Source organism: Perognathus longimembris, chromosome 3, assembly GCF_023159225.1.
Source record: "Perognathus longimembris pacificus isolate PPM17 chromosome 3, ASM2315922v1, whole genome shotgun sequence".
NCBI classification, from domain to species: domain Eukaryota; kingdom Metazoa; phylum Chordata; class Mammalia; order Rodentia; family Heteromyidae; genus Perognathus; species Perognathus longimembris.
In genome coordinates, this window is record NC_063163.1 from 87863436 (window position 1) to 87877333 (window position 13898).

The following is a 13898-nucleotide window of genomic DNA, read 5'->3' on the forward strand; positions in this document are numbered from 1 at the left end:
TGTCTCAAAAAAAACCAAGAGAGTGTAGCTCAGTGGTAGAGTGCTTGCTTAGCATGTACAAAGCCCTGGGTTCAATCCCCAGTACTTCAAAGAAAGAATATCCGACTTTTTTTTGTATGCTGTCAAGATTACTAATACAGGATTATTTGTATAGGGTTGTCTTGTTTTAATAATTGGGGAAAATGGGATAAAATAACACAATGAGTAGTTTTCCCACTTGTATATGTATTTTTAAAAGACTCTTATCCTTTTATTCTCATTTAAAATCAATTATGATCATTGTCGGTTTGGAAAGATAAACTGTCCTGAGCCTTAAGACCCAGTGTGACTGCAGAAGCTCTCAGAAAGGAACAGTTAAGCTTAGTGACCAGCCTGACGATGTTGTGGAGCCAGAAACATTTATACTGAGTAAAAGAAAGGTAAAAAGTAGTATTTATATATTTTTATAGTGAAGTATAAATTAAGATATTTTACCCCAAAGATATTACACTTGTCTTTGACAACAGTATAATTTTTTACTTTCAGACTAATTTTCAATGAAGGTCTGAAGAAGGTAGTTAATCATTGAAACCTGTAAGCACTATTCAGATCAGTTGAAAAGTAATTCTCATTTGTCATCTTGGATTTAAACTCACTGATTCACTTTTGTGAATCCAAGTTGGTCCTTTTGAACAGTCTGTTCTGTTCCATAGCTTTGTAAATGATGTCCAACTTTCCAGTTTCAAATGACCATAGATAATTATTTTCCCAAATAAATCTCATGTGTTTGTACAATTAGAGTTCTGAGCACATTTCTGTGCTGCCCACCTTTCCTGACAAGCACCTTCATGCCAAGCCAGGATTGAGGGACGCTGAACCAAAGCCTGATCTTTGCAGGTTGTTTCAATGCCTGTGTGCGAGGATGAATTGAACTTCGGCTAGGGACTGTGACTATAAAGTGGAGCCTCTCTGCTTCTAGAATAGCATATAGAATAGTCTATGCTTCTGTGGGGTACGAGTCTCCCAGAGCTGCTTTGATTTGTCTTTTGCTGTTCAAATTTAATATGCAGTATATCAAATGATGCTGAGGGAACTCTGGAAAGGGTTCTGCCCCAAGGTTTCCTTCTCCCGGAAGGTGTGGCACTGGAAAGCTGAGTGATGAGACTCAGGCACCTCCTCCTCTCCTCTCTGGACCTGAGGCCAATGGCTGTTGCTGGTGTCCCTGCATGCTCAGGATCCTTGACGGCACTCCATTTGGCGACAGGGGGTAGCTGTGGACTGTCTGCAAGCTGGCAAATGTTGTGGGGTTGCTGTGGGTTCTGGTGGATGCCTCTTAGGGCACAGAGTCTGTGTCATGACAGTGTAGAATAAAGTTACATAAATGAATTCTGGTCCTAATTTGTAAAAGGAATTCTGGAAATACAGTTAACAGTGTCTTTTAAGAGAAAGATATAAAAAGTTTCATTTCTAAAGTGATGAGTCCTAATGGCACGTTATCCGTGTGGCTGCTCCAGCTTGCCTTGTTTTGGTCCTGTTTGTTATACATGCAATCCTCTCATAGCTGCTGTTTGGAGGGAAAAGGATGAATTGTCTGCATGGTCTCCACATTTACTTTCCTGAGCTAGGTGTGCTTTGCGTGAGCTTGGGCCTCCCGTCTAGGCAGGAGTGCAGCAGGCTCATATCAGCTTCCCAGTGCTCTACCACTTTGAGCCACAGCACCACTTCCCATTTTCTGGTGACTAATTGGAAATAAGAGTCTCATAGACTTTCCTGCATGGTCTGGCTTTGAACCTCAATCCTCAGATCTCAGCCTCCCAAGAGCTAGGATTATAGGTGTGAGCCACTGGCACCCAGCTCCCTTTTCTTTTTTTGAGATCCCGTCTCTCTGTGTTGTTCAGGCTGGCCTTGACCTTGCATCCACCTGCCTCATACTCCCTAGTTACTAGGATGCTGACATTTTTAAGGGTATTTTGTGGCAATGTTCTCAGTGTTCAGTTCGCAGTGATTTAGAAAGGCATAGCCTAAGAAACTCACGTTGGTGAATTAAGCATCCAGATCTAGAGCTTGATCTATTTGGGAAAACAAACAAATAGCTCCCACACCATTTGTGCAGCTTCTCTTTAAAAATAGCAAGTTTCTCTCTCCTCACCTTTTGAGGTTGTCTTTGACCTCATGGGGTCTATGTCTCAGAAATCTTCACTCAGGATGCACACAGGCGCTGCACTGCTGCTGAGCTTTTGGACACTCAGAACATTGCAGCTGTTTCTTTATGAGACTCATTTTATATTTTTTTCTTTGCCAGTCCTGGGGCTTGAACTCAGGGCCTTGGGCACTGCCCCTGAACTTCTTTTGCTCAAGGCTAGCACTCTTACCACTTGAGCCACAGTACCATATCTATTTTTTTCTGTTTATGTGGTACTGAGGAATTGAACCTAGGGCTTCATGCATGCTAGGCATGCACTCTACCACGAAGCCACCTTCCCAGCTCTTTATGAGACTCTTAACAGCAGAGTGGGTGCCGGAGTCCACTCCCCGCCTCACCAGGGGTCTTCTTCCTGGTCACCACTGGGAGCAGCCCTGCACAGCCACCTTGTCCTGTCAGCACTGAACTTCTTTTGCTAATCACAAATAAATCTATATTCTTAAGCTGTGCTGTTGTGCTTTCTTTTTTGTGGCTAGGCTTGGCCAGAGGGCCGAGAACTGATGGGGCCTCTGTTTGACCCCCGTCCTGAATCCTGACGGCAAGTTTGCCTTTGGGTGGTGGGCGCCGCTCGCAGGGCTCCTGAGCTGAATCCCGGACTGCGTCCAGGGGCTCGGGCTGGCCGCCCCGCTGGAGCTCGAGGGGGAACGGGGTTACGCCTCGTGGCCAGCAGTGTGGGTGGGGGCCCCGTGCCTGTGGCACCGTTGCCCGAAGCCCGTTGCTAAGGGCGCGGTTGCTATCGACGCCGTCGGGCTCTGGGCTCCGGGCTCCGCGCACTCCGGCTCCTGCCTGGCTCTGTTCATGACGCCATGGACGACCTGCGGGTGCTGTGGATGCGGGACCGTGTGTTTGCCGCCTTCGGCCTCAGCGACCCTGGCCTCTTCGAGGAGCTGCTGAGCCGCAATGACGGGGAGGTGGAGGACCTGGTCCTGCACTTCCTCAACCACGGGACGGAGGAGGAAGCCGCGGACACATTGTTCTTCCAGTGCGCTATGCAGACCGAGGAGGTGGAGGTGGAAGTGGAGGTGGAGATCGGTGAGCAGGCCCGCAGTCGCGCCCTGGGACCCTCGTCCCGCCCCGCCCCGCCCTGAACACCCCGTCCCGAACTCCCCCTCCCCCCCAGTCGTGTCCCCTGCCCCCCCCTCCAGCAGTCCCACCCCCGGGCTCTGCCCCAGAAGCCCCTCCCTGAACCCCTCCTGCCCCGTCCCCAGACTCACAGGGGACCCTGACAGCCCCATCCGGATCCCCTGCTCCTGGACCGCCCCCAGACCACGACCCCACCTGGGCCCCCGCCCCGCCCCCGCCCTGCTCCAGCAGCCATGGCAGCTCTGTCCCAGCTCCGATGGGAGTCACAGAGCCTCACTTAGCCTGTGTGCAGCACTACTGGAGCTGTGCCAGGGCGCCCACCTGCTACATACAACCAAACAGTGCCCGAGGATGGCCCCAGAGTTACCCTCACTTCCCATCAGCGGGCAGCGCAGAGCTGTTCTTTCCACTCCCGCCGTCGGGAGGGTTAGAGTAGAGCAGGAGCCCACGAGGTTCACAGGTGACTGCCAGCCGCACTGTTTAGGAGGACCCAGAGAGCACTTTAAATGCAGAGAAACCCAAGGTGCTGGTTATGCCCACAAGGCTTCAGAGGTAGGGTCCCTACCCAGGTCCCTCATAGGGTCTCTCCATGTAGCTCAGGCTATCTTCAAACTCCTGGATCTTCTGCCTCTGCCTCCTGAGTGTTGGGGTTATTAGTGTGCAACACCACACCCCGTCCTTTAGTTTAAATATAATTATCTGCTTGCATAGCAGAATGCATGTAGCCATTATGGAGAAATGCACAGAGAGGGAACCACACAGTAGAAATGCTTTGGGATGGAACCTTCCAGTCATTCATTTTGTTTATGCAGGCAGATCTTAGGTTCTGACCATCACATCTCCTTGGCATCTTGGGTTAGGCTCTGCCATTGTGACAAAGTGAAATTGTGGCTACAAAGTACACCAGTGGGTTTTCTACAATGTCAGTAACCTTGATTTGTGTACTTAAACTATGGAGGCCCAGAAACATGACTGAGCTTTGGGCTTCTGCCACCCTGCTAAGAGCTAGTGGTGACTTCTAGCTGTACCCCTAGCACAAGTTTAGACCAGTGGCCACCATCCAGCCTGGGGTGCCTGCCCTCCATGAGGCAGGCTCAGTCTCAGGGTGGAAGGTTATGGCCTGAGGTGGGAGAAGGGACCATGCACCCACTGCCTCAGATTATCACTCTTACCTGGCTTATTAGGCCTAAGCTCACAAATAGCTCTAAGCGGGTTTATTGGCCCCTTTGGGGCATTCTCTGGGCTGTGTGGTGGGCCTGGGGTGGACCCTTGGGGAACATCTATGCTTTCCGCAGCACACACATGTCTCCCGTGGGCAGCGTCCTGGGCCTGCAGCCCTCCCAAAGTGTCTCACATCATGAAAAACTACACTGCATTTTCTTTCTGTTTATGTGTCCATAAAGACAGTGACATATATGTCCCATTGGAAGAGGAAACTGCAGAAGAAGAAACCGAGTCTCAAAAAACAGAGGCCACAGATAAAGCTTCAGGTGTGACATAGGGAGAGGGAGCCCGGTGTGGGAGGGGGTGAGCAGACTGGGAAGGTTGCCTGGATCTCTTCCTGTGTCAGGAGGATGTAGGGCTATTCATAGATACGTTATGAGGCTCCCAGGGCAGAACAGCTGGAAACAACAGAATCATCCTTTCCCAAGTTCAAACTCTAGTTGTAGCAGGGCGGTGCTTTGGACAGGCTCCTTCCCTGCCTGCTGCAGCCTCTGGGGTGGCCAGGGTCCTCAGCACTCTTTGGCTTTTGGCCACCTTGTTCTTGCCTCAGCCTGGTGGTCAAGTGGCCTCCTCCTTCATGTGTCTGGAACTCCAGCTCCTTGTCTCCCATGGCACTGAGCTTTGGGTTCTGGGTGGCCCTAGTCTGTCATAACCCCATCTCAGCTCATTATGCCAGCAAGACCCCCTTGCCAAGTAAGGCCACGCCCTGTGGAAAGAGTGTTGGAGTACACCGTTTACCCCAGGGTGGCCCAGGGCATAAAACACCCATTGCCCCATGGCAAAGCCTTGGACAGCTCCACGAACACTGGCCCATACTCTGTCTTGAAGCATGGAGTCTCCTTGTGAAAATCACAGTGGCCTCCTCTTCCAGAACCTTCCTGAGGCCCATTAGTTTTGTGAGCTGGAAATAGCTAGGGAAAGCAGGGTGAGTACTTGACCCTACCACCGAGGACCCTGGCCCTTGACAGGTGATGATAGGCCATGGGACTTCAGTCTCATACTTTCACAATGTTTTCCATAGTGGCAGCTCTTAGAATAATTATCTAAATTAGATCTCTCTCTTTTTTTTTTGTCCATACCGGGGCTTGAATTCATAGACTGGGCTCTGTCCCTGAGCTTTTGTACTCAAGGCTAGCATTCTACCACAGCTTCATTTTTAGCTTTTTGGTGCTGAACTGGAGATGAATCTCACAGCCTTTCCTGCCAGAGCTGGCTTTGAACTGCAGTTCTTCAGATCTCAGCCTTCTGAGTAGCTCAGATTACAGGTGTAACTGATAAGCCCAGATTTGAGGGGTTCCCCAAAGACCACCAAGGAGCCGATTCTGATGCAAGTACATGAGTCTTTATTGCAAGCTCGAGCCTGGACTCACAACCTTCACCGGCGCAGCAGATCCGGATTGAGAGCCCTGCCCTTCTGTCTAGCAGGGTTTTTATAGGGTTTTCAGGGGTGTTTCATGCATCATAGTATCCTACAGAAAATTACATTATACCACGGGAAAATAATAAAAAATTTTCAAAAGCTGGTTGGTGCAGCTGGTGGGGGGAACAGGTCTGGAAAAGGTGGTTGGCTGGCTCATGGGGGCGGTCACTTAAGCTCAGTGGTCCGGGCCCTCATGACATACGTGCCATCCTGCAGGGCTGTCTAGCCCTTATCTTGCTTCCTGAAGAAGCAGCTGCACCTTGACGCTTTCTCCGCCACCTGCTGATTGGCTGAAGCTGGGGGGTTTACCACAAAAAGGGGGTTTGAGGTATATTTCCTAGAGTCTATCTAAATCCTTGGCATTTTCTTAGAATAGCTGCTAGGGAATAACATTGTTAATAGTTGGCTATGGCTGAGAGGGACTGATTTTAACTCCCTAGGTGTGGGGAAGTAAAACAGTTTTATTTAAGCTCAATTATTTAGGCAAGGCCATGGGTATGTTTTAAATAATGACTCAAAGTATCCTAGCTCCACTGACTTCTGGCTACCTAAATTATTTAGATTGTATTGATATTTTGTCTAGCCTTACATAGCTACCGGTGCCTGGCTGAAAGACTATTTTCCTTTCATCTTCTCTGATGTGTTTTGAATTTCCTCAGAGGAAATGATGACCCATTAGCTGTAAATCCCATCTCACAGCACATGTGGTCCCCATGATTGGGACACGCACACATGTGTACTCAGGGACACATGCACGCACGCACACATGCTAGCTAATCTCTGATGGTTGACCTTCCCCCAGGGCCAGGCAGCTCTCCTCAGCTGCAGTAAAAGTCTGTATATTGCACATATATGTCCTTTAGCTGTCATCCAACTCGGCGAAATCCGCTGAGATGCCATGCAGGTCTGGGACTCCATGATTTCGTTTCCTGTTTTGTAGCTAAGAATACTCAACTGGGAACTTCCATGACCCCATCTCTCCTTGGCATGGACAGTGATGACCTGCATGGAGATTTGTTGGAAATTCCCCCTGCCAAGGTATGCCCAGTGTCGGGCCAAGTGTCCTCGCATAAGATGGGTCCCTGGCCCAGTACTAGGGGGAGAAGGGAGAGCAGGACTTCTGTATGGGATTCCTGTGACCTCCCTGACATCTGGAGACTGGTGGGGGGACTGGTGATCAAAGCAGCTACCAGTCATGGTCATGTTTGTTTCTGAGAGGACATGAATTCGAGTCTGGGAAATGAAGGCCATCCAGGGCCCAGTCCCAGTAAGAACAGGCCTCCACTCCCAGGCCCGAGACAGCACTAACCCTGCTGGCCTCTGGGGGCAGCACCATGTGTGCCAGCCAGGGTGCCCACCTGAGCGATGCTGTCTGGGGCTCCCCCCAAAAGCACAGAGAGCCCACATGGCTGGCCTTGCTCACTCAGTCCCACCCCAACACAGGTCCAACACAGTCCAGCACCACAGGCATGCAAAGAAGTGTTCATGCATACCATGGGGTTAGTGTGCCAATCATGGGGTGGCCCACAGCCTGGCTGCACAGAGACAAGGATATCCTGCCAGCTTGGAGGCTGCCCCTCAGGGCTGCTCCAGGGCTGGTCCTTTCTTTACAATATGCAGCACTGTAGGGACAAGCACGATGGTGCATGCTACCTGGGAAATGGAGATTGGTAAGACCTCAATCTGAGACCAGTCTGGGCAAAAATTATCCATCTCAATCAACAAGCTGGATGTGGTATTACCTGTTTGCAGTCTTAGCTTTGTAGGGGGAAGGGATGAAAAGATGGTCTAAGGCCAGCCCTGAGTAAAAATGTGAGCCCCCATCCGAAAAATAATTGAAACAAAAAGGGCGGTTCGAACACCAGTAATGAGAAAAAAAATGTAGCTGGGCACCAGAGGCTCACCATCTGTAATCCTAGCTACTCTAGAGGCTAAGACCTGAGAATCACTGTTCAAAACCAGCCTGGGCAGAAAAGTCCAGGAGACTATTTCCAATTAACCAGCAAGAAGCCAGAAGTGGAGGTGTGGTTCATGTGCTCGAGCTCCATCTGTGAGCAAAATAGCCAGGCAAGAGCATGAAGTGTGTGTGTGTGTGTGTGTGTGTGTGTGTGTGTGTGTGTGTGTCTCCCTCCCTCCCTCTCTCTTCCTCTCTCTCCGTCTCTCCCCCCCTCTGTCTCTCTCTCTCTCTCTCTCTCTCTCTCTCTCTCTCTCTCTCACACACACACACACACACACACACACACACAATGTGGGCAGGCCTAAGTGGGGGATGGAGGGCTAGGGTGTGGGTGGCTGGCGGGGCTGGGCTTTGAGAACAAAGATCAAGAACAAAGATCAGGCCGGCTTTGCTGTAAGAGGCAGTTACCTAGCCAGGATCTCCTGACTCAGGTGAGTGGCTGCAGGTGTGGCGGTGCTGGCAGCAGGTTAGCAGATAGGCCATGTGCTGGGCCTGGTGTGGGCTGGCAGGGAGCCTCCCACTGGCTCCCACTGTGCCTGTGGCTGCATTGCCTGTGGAAAGGGCCCAGCCAGGACCCCAGGGCTCAGAGCTCTGGAAGCACAGCAGGGCTGAGTGGGCATGCACACGTGACTGTGTCTCTCTCCATACAGCGGTTAGTGAAGCGCATGGTGGAAAAGCCTTACCTCCGGGTGTTCTGCCCTCCAGTCCCCGAGGAGTGCCTAGACTACAACCTGGTGTTTTTTCTCAGAAACACAGCAGGTAGATCTTTCTGGTGTGTGTGTGTGTGTGTGTGTGTGTGTGTGTGTGTGTGTGTGTGTGTGTCTGTCTGTCTGTCTGTGTCTGTGTCTGTGTGAATGTGTGTGTACACTTGGTTATTTTTTCTTTTTACACTTTTTAAAGTAATTTTTTTCTTGTTTGGTGGCACTGGAATTTGAACTCAGGGCTTTGTGCTTACTAGGCTGGCACTCTACCATTTGAGTCACACCACAGCCCTTTCAGCTTTAATTGTTTTTTAGGTAGGTCTTATGCCTTCTGCCCAGGCTGCCTAGCTTTGGTCTGCTGTCTGTTTGCCTTCACTTCCCAAGTAGCTGGGCTTGCAGGCATGTTCCACCATTGACTAGCTTGGTTTTTGGAGACTGAGCCTTGCTGACTTTTCCCCCTGGTTAGCCTTTGACCACCATTCTCCTACCTCTGCTTCCTGAGTAGCTGGGAATACAGATGTGTCCCACTGAGACCTGCTTGTTGGATGAGACGGAGGATCTCACTAACATCCTCCTAGGGCTAACTTCAAATCACAGCCCTAATCTCTGCCACTGGGGTAGCTGGACTTACGGGTGTAAGCCACTGTCCCTGGCCTCCTGTCTCTAACCCCACAGTGTGTGTGTGTGTGTGTGTGTGTGAGAGAGAGAGAGAGAGAGAGAGAGAGGGGGATGTCCTTTCAGGCTCACTACCTTCCAGAATGTCCCAGTTCCATCACATAAGGGGTTTAAAGTTCAATCTCTGTCTTTTTGGGAGACACAAATACAGGGGTTTCTCTGGGTGTCCAGCTATGCTTACTCCAACAGGAAGAGCCAGTGTAGCTGGGTCTTGTGAGCCTCAGAGTTTAGCCCAGACCCGCATGTGTGTGTATCCTAGGATTACATGCGTGTATGTATCCTAAGTGTGTGATTCCTCCACTGGTAGTGAGCAGAGAGGGAGGAGGACGGCTGGGCCTGGCGCCCTGCCAGCCTTCTGCCGCTCACCCGTGGTGTCTGTGCAGAGACCGTCAACGAGCCAGGCGACATGAAGGAGGCCATGGACGTCCTGCCCGAGGCCCTGGAGTTTGGGCTCCTCAGCAGTCATGTGCTGCACTTCCTGAATGACACCGTGTGCCAGGTATGTGCCGGGGTGGGCTTAGGCTGCTCTGGAGCACGTGGGCAGAAAGCATGGGACATGCACATATGCACTTGCACACATAGGCACACACATGTGCATACCACACACACATACACATGCACACACAGGAAAGCTGATCAGGTAGTGACCTGACATGGGCAACAGAAACTATGTGACTGTGTGTGTATGCATGTGCACACGTGTGTGCACATATGCCCAGGGGTGGGGTACACATGACCTTATTGAGGGATAATGTCTCAGCTTTCTTGAACAATCAGAACTCTGTGTATATGTGTGTGTATGTGTGCGTGTGTGCACGTGTGTCCATCCTGGGGGCTTAAACTCAATCCCTGAGCTTTTTTAAGCTCAAGGCTGGCGTTCTCCTACTTGAACCACAGCTCCATTTCTAGCTTTTTGGTAGATAACTGGAGATAAGAATCTGATGGACTTTCCTGCCAGGGCTGGCTTTGAGCAGAGACCCTTAGTCCTCAGCCTTCTGAGTAGCCAAGATTACAGGCCTGAGCCACTGGTGCCAGCCTCCATTGGGTTATTTTCAGTCCAGTGTGTTTCTCTCTTTAGAGTTGTGTGCTTGAATGTTTTTTTTTTTCTCCGAATATTTACTTATTCTCTTTGCAGTGCTGGGAATTAATCCCAGGGCCTTCCCCCTGCAGGCGGGCACTCTGCCACTGTGCTACACCTCTAGCCCTTGAAGTTTTCAGAGACAGGGTCTTACTCTGTAGCTCAGGCTGGCCTGGCACTCTCCACCCTCCTGCCCCAGTCTCCTGAACAACCGGGATTCCAGGGGTGCACCACCACTCCTGGCATCACTGTTCTGCATGGCTGTGCAAGAGCGTTGGAGGCACGTGAGTATGTGAGTGCGGAACGGCATTGTGTGACTTGTTGAAGCTCCTGGCTTCTCAGGTGTTCCTGCCAGCACTCTCCTTTAACCAGCACAAGGGAGAGGCGTCAGCCATGCCAACGACGCTGTCCTTCGAAGTTCCCGAGTTCTCGGAGTACGATGCGGACCTGCCCAGCCTGCGGGGGGATGCTCTGGAGTACCACAGTGTGCAGCTGATACGGGACGAGTTTCTGATGAACATCCAGAAATTTGCCAACAGCATTCAGAGGACCTTGCAGCAGCTCGAAGGTCCGTTTCCTTTTTCTCCTTCATGAGGAATGCGTAGCCAGGAGCCAGTGTCTCAGCCTGTAATCCTCAGGACGCAGGAGGCTGAGATTTGAGGTCAGCTCAAGACTCCATTGGCAAAATCATGAGCAAAAAGCAGGGCTGGAGGTGTGGCTCAAGTAGTAAAGCACCAGAGGAGCAAGTGCAAGGCCTTGAGTTCAAAACAGTACTGAAGGGTGTGTGTGTGTGTGTGTGTGTGTGTGTGTGTGTGTGTGTGTGTGTGTGCATACACATGATTATGTGCCAGTCCTGGAGCTTGAGCTCAGGTCTTGAGCACTGTCGTTGACCATTGTCCCTGCTCAGGGCTAGCACTTTACCACTTGAGCCACACCTCCAGTTATGGATTTTTAGTGATTAATTAGAGGTAAGAGTCTCATAGACTTCTTCTTGGGCTAACTTCAAATGATGATCCTCAGATCTCATCCTCCTGAGTAGCTAGGATTACAGGTGTGAACTACTGGTACCTGGCTTAACTATGTTTTATTTTATTTATTGGGGGGGGGGTATTGGGGATTGAACCCAGAGCCTTGGGCATGGTAGGCAAATATTCTTTCACTGAGATACATCCCAAACAAACAAACAAACAAACAACCCAAACAATTATTTTGCAATAGAGGTCTCATAGTATTGCTTAAACTTGGCCTCAAACTTGTGATCTCCTGCCTCCACCTCTCGGGGAGCTGGGATTAGATGCATATACCACAGTGTCTGATTTAATGAAAGAGCAATATGAGGTATCAGCCTCACAGCACCAATTTATGCGTGGTGAGAAGAGCCAGTTGGTTAGGTCACCAGTAGCTGAGCCAGCGTGCTCTCTCTGCCAGGGGAGATCAAGTTAGAAATGCCAACCATCAGCCTGGAGGGAGACGTGTCCGCACTGGCAGCCGACCCGAACACAGTGGAGGCCTTGGAGCAGTGTGTGATGAACTGGCTGAATCAGATCTCCACCGCTCTGGAGAGTCAGCTGAAGAAGACGCCCCAGGTAACTTGCCAGATCCCGAAAGGTCTCAGATTCTAGTCACACTCACAGTGTGAGAAAGACCTGGGGGGTCTGAGGATTGCATGAACTACTGTTCTGAGATGCCACCATAAAGAGAGCCCAGTAAACAGACCCAAGATATGGCTCCTGGGCTTCTGATGTTCTGAGCTAGCCCATGATTGCTAGGGACACTTATGTATATTGGCTAGGACATTTGGACTGTCAAATCATGAAACCCAATTCAAGTGGCTTAAATAACAGAGAGAAGCCCTTGGCTCATAGAATTGAGAAGTCCAGTGGAAGGGAGAGCTTCAGGTACAGTTTGATCAGGGCTCCAGCGATGTCCCTCTGTGACTTTCTGGGTTCCAGTCTCCTCTCTGGGTATGAGGTTACTCCTCAAGGTGGTTTCCTTAATTGGAACAACTTGAGGACCCCCCACCCTCACATTTCCACAGAAAAGAGTGTCTTGGCATTTCCCACCAGAATCCCAAGGTTACCCCAAGAAGGCCTTCCCAGGTGGGGCTCCCACCCCTGAAGACCTGTGTCAGGATCTGGCTCAAATCTGTCAGGAAGGCGGAATGAGCTCTGGAGTAAGAAAACTCAGTGTCCCCCATGTTCTACCCTCTCAGGCCAATGGGCCTCTGGCCGAAATTGAATTCTGGCGGGAGCGGAACGCCACACTGAGCGCGCTCCATGAGCAGACCAAGCTGCCGGTGGTGAGGAAAGTCCTGGAGGTGATGAAGGGGGCGGACTCCATGCTGCTGACCAACCTGCAGCCTGTGCTCACTGAGCTCTTCAAGTTCCACATGGAGGCTTCGGACAACGTGCGCTTCCTGTCCACCGTGGAGCGCCACTTTAAGGTGGCCGAGTGGGCCATGCCGCAGGCACTTTTAAGTTCCATGTGTGCGCGCATGAACACGAGTATGTGCATGCCCATGTGTATGCATGTGCACATGTGTTGGTCCGTGTGTGCATGTGTGCACATGTATGTGGCAATGGGAATGGATTTCATGGCCTCATGCATGCTGGGCAAGCGCTTTTCCACTGCGCCACACGGCCCCATGCTCATACAATACTTTGTGTGTGTGTGCGGGTCCTGGGGCTTGAACTCAGGGCCTGCGCCTTGTCCTTGAGCTTTCCTGCTCAAGGCTAGCAGTCTACCACTTGAGTCACAGCTCTACTTCTGGCCTTTTGCTAGTTAATTGGAAACAAGAGTCTCATGACTTTTCTGCCTGAGCTGGCTTCACATCTCTGCCTCCTGAGTAGCTGGGACTATAGGCGTGAGCCACTGGTACCCAGCTCCTTATCTGTCTTTCAAGACATGGATTTTTTTTTTTTTTTTTGCCACTTCTTGGCTTGAACTCAGGGCCTGAGTACTGTTCCTGGCTCCTTTTTGCCCAAGGCCAGCACTCTACCACTTGAGGCAGAGCACCACTTCCAGCCCTTTCTGTCCATGTGGTGCTAAGGGATCGAACCCAGGGCTTCATGTATGCAAGGCAAGCACTCTACCACCAGGCCACATTCCCCGGCCCCTTATCTTATCTTTCTAAGTTGGCTCTGTCATCCCTATTTGTGACCACTTTGGCTTGTGAATCTCTTCTTCCATGATGAGTGATTTAAATCTCAGACCGTGAAATCCTGTCCTGGGGAAGGTGTGGGCTGTGGGAACAGCTGGGGCCCTGGCTGAGGCCACTCTGTCACCTCTCCGGCAGAACATCACGCACGGGTCCAGCTTCTACGTGGTGCTGGACACCATCCCGTCTATGGTGAGCGCCCTGCGCATGGTGTGGATCATCTCACGACACTACAACAAGGACGAGAGGATGATCCCGCTCATGGAGCGCATCGCCTGGGAGCTGGCCGAGCGCGTCTGCAGAGTGGTCAACCTGCGCACACTCTTCAAGTGAGCCGCTTGCGGCCAGCGGCTGGCCTGCCTTCCCAGGACAGACCAGCCTGCCCCGCCCATCCAGAGGGGCTGCACAAGTGTGCCCTCAT

At 51.1% G+C, this 13898-nt stretch overlaps 1 protein-coding gene across 1 annotated transcript in view; it reads left to right on the top strand.

Moving 5' to 3' along the window:
- Positions 1 to 2988: 2988 nt before the first annotated feature.
- The window catches only part of Dnah10 (dynein axonemal heavy chain 10), an 84537-nt gene continuing 73627 nt past the window's right edge, over positions 2989 to 13898 (top strand). The window contains exons 1-8 of the mRNA XM_048340715.1: positions 2989 to 3214; positions 6850 to 6947; positions 8517 to 8625; positions 9626 to 9741; positions 10663 to 10888; positions 11749 to 11906; positions 12533 to 12763; positions 13616 to 13806. Of these exons, the coding sequence (XP_048196672.1) occupies positions 2989 to 3214; positions 6850 to 6947; positions 8517 to 8625; positions 9626 to 9741; positions 10663 to 10888; positions 11749 to 11906; positions 12533 to 12763; positions 13616 to 13806 (1355 nt within the window). The remainder of the gene's footprint in view (positions 3215 to 6849; positions 6948 to 8516; positions 8626 to 9625; positions 9742 to 10662; positions 10889 to 11748; positions 11907 to 12532; positions 12764 to 13615; positions 13807 to 13898) is intronic.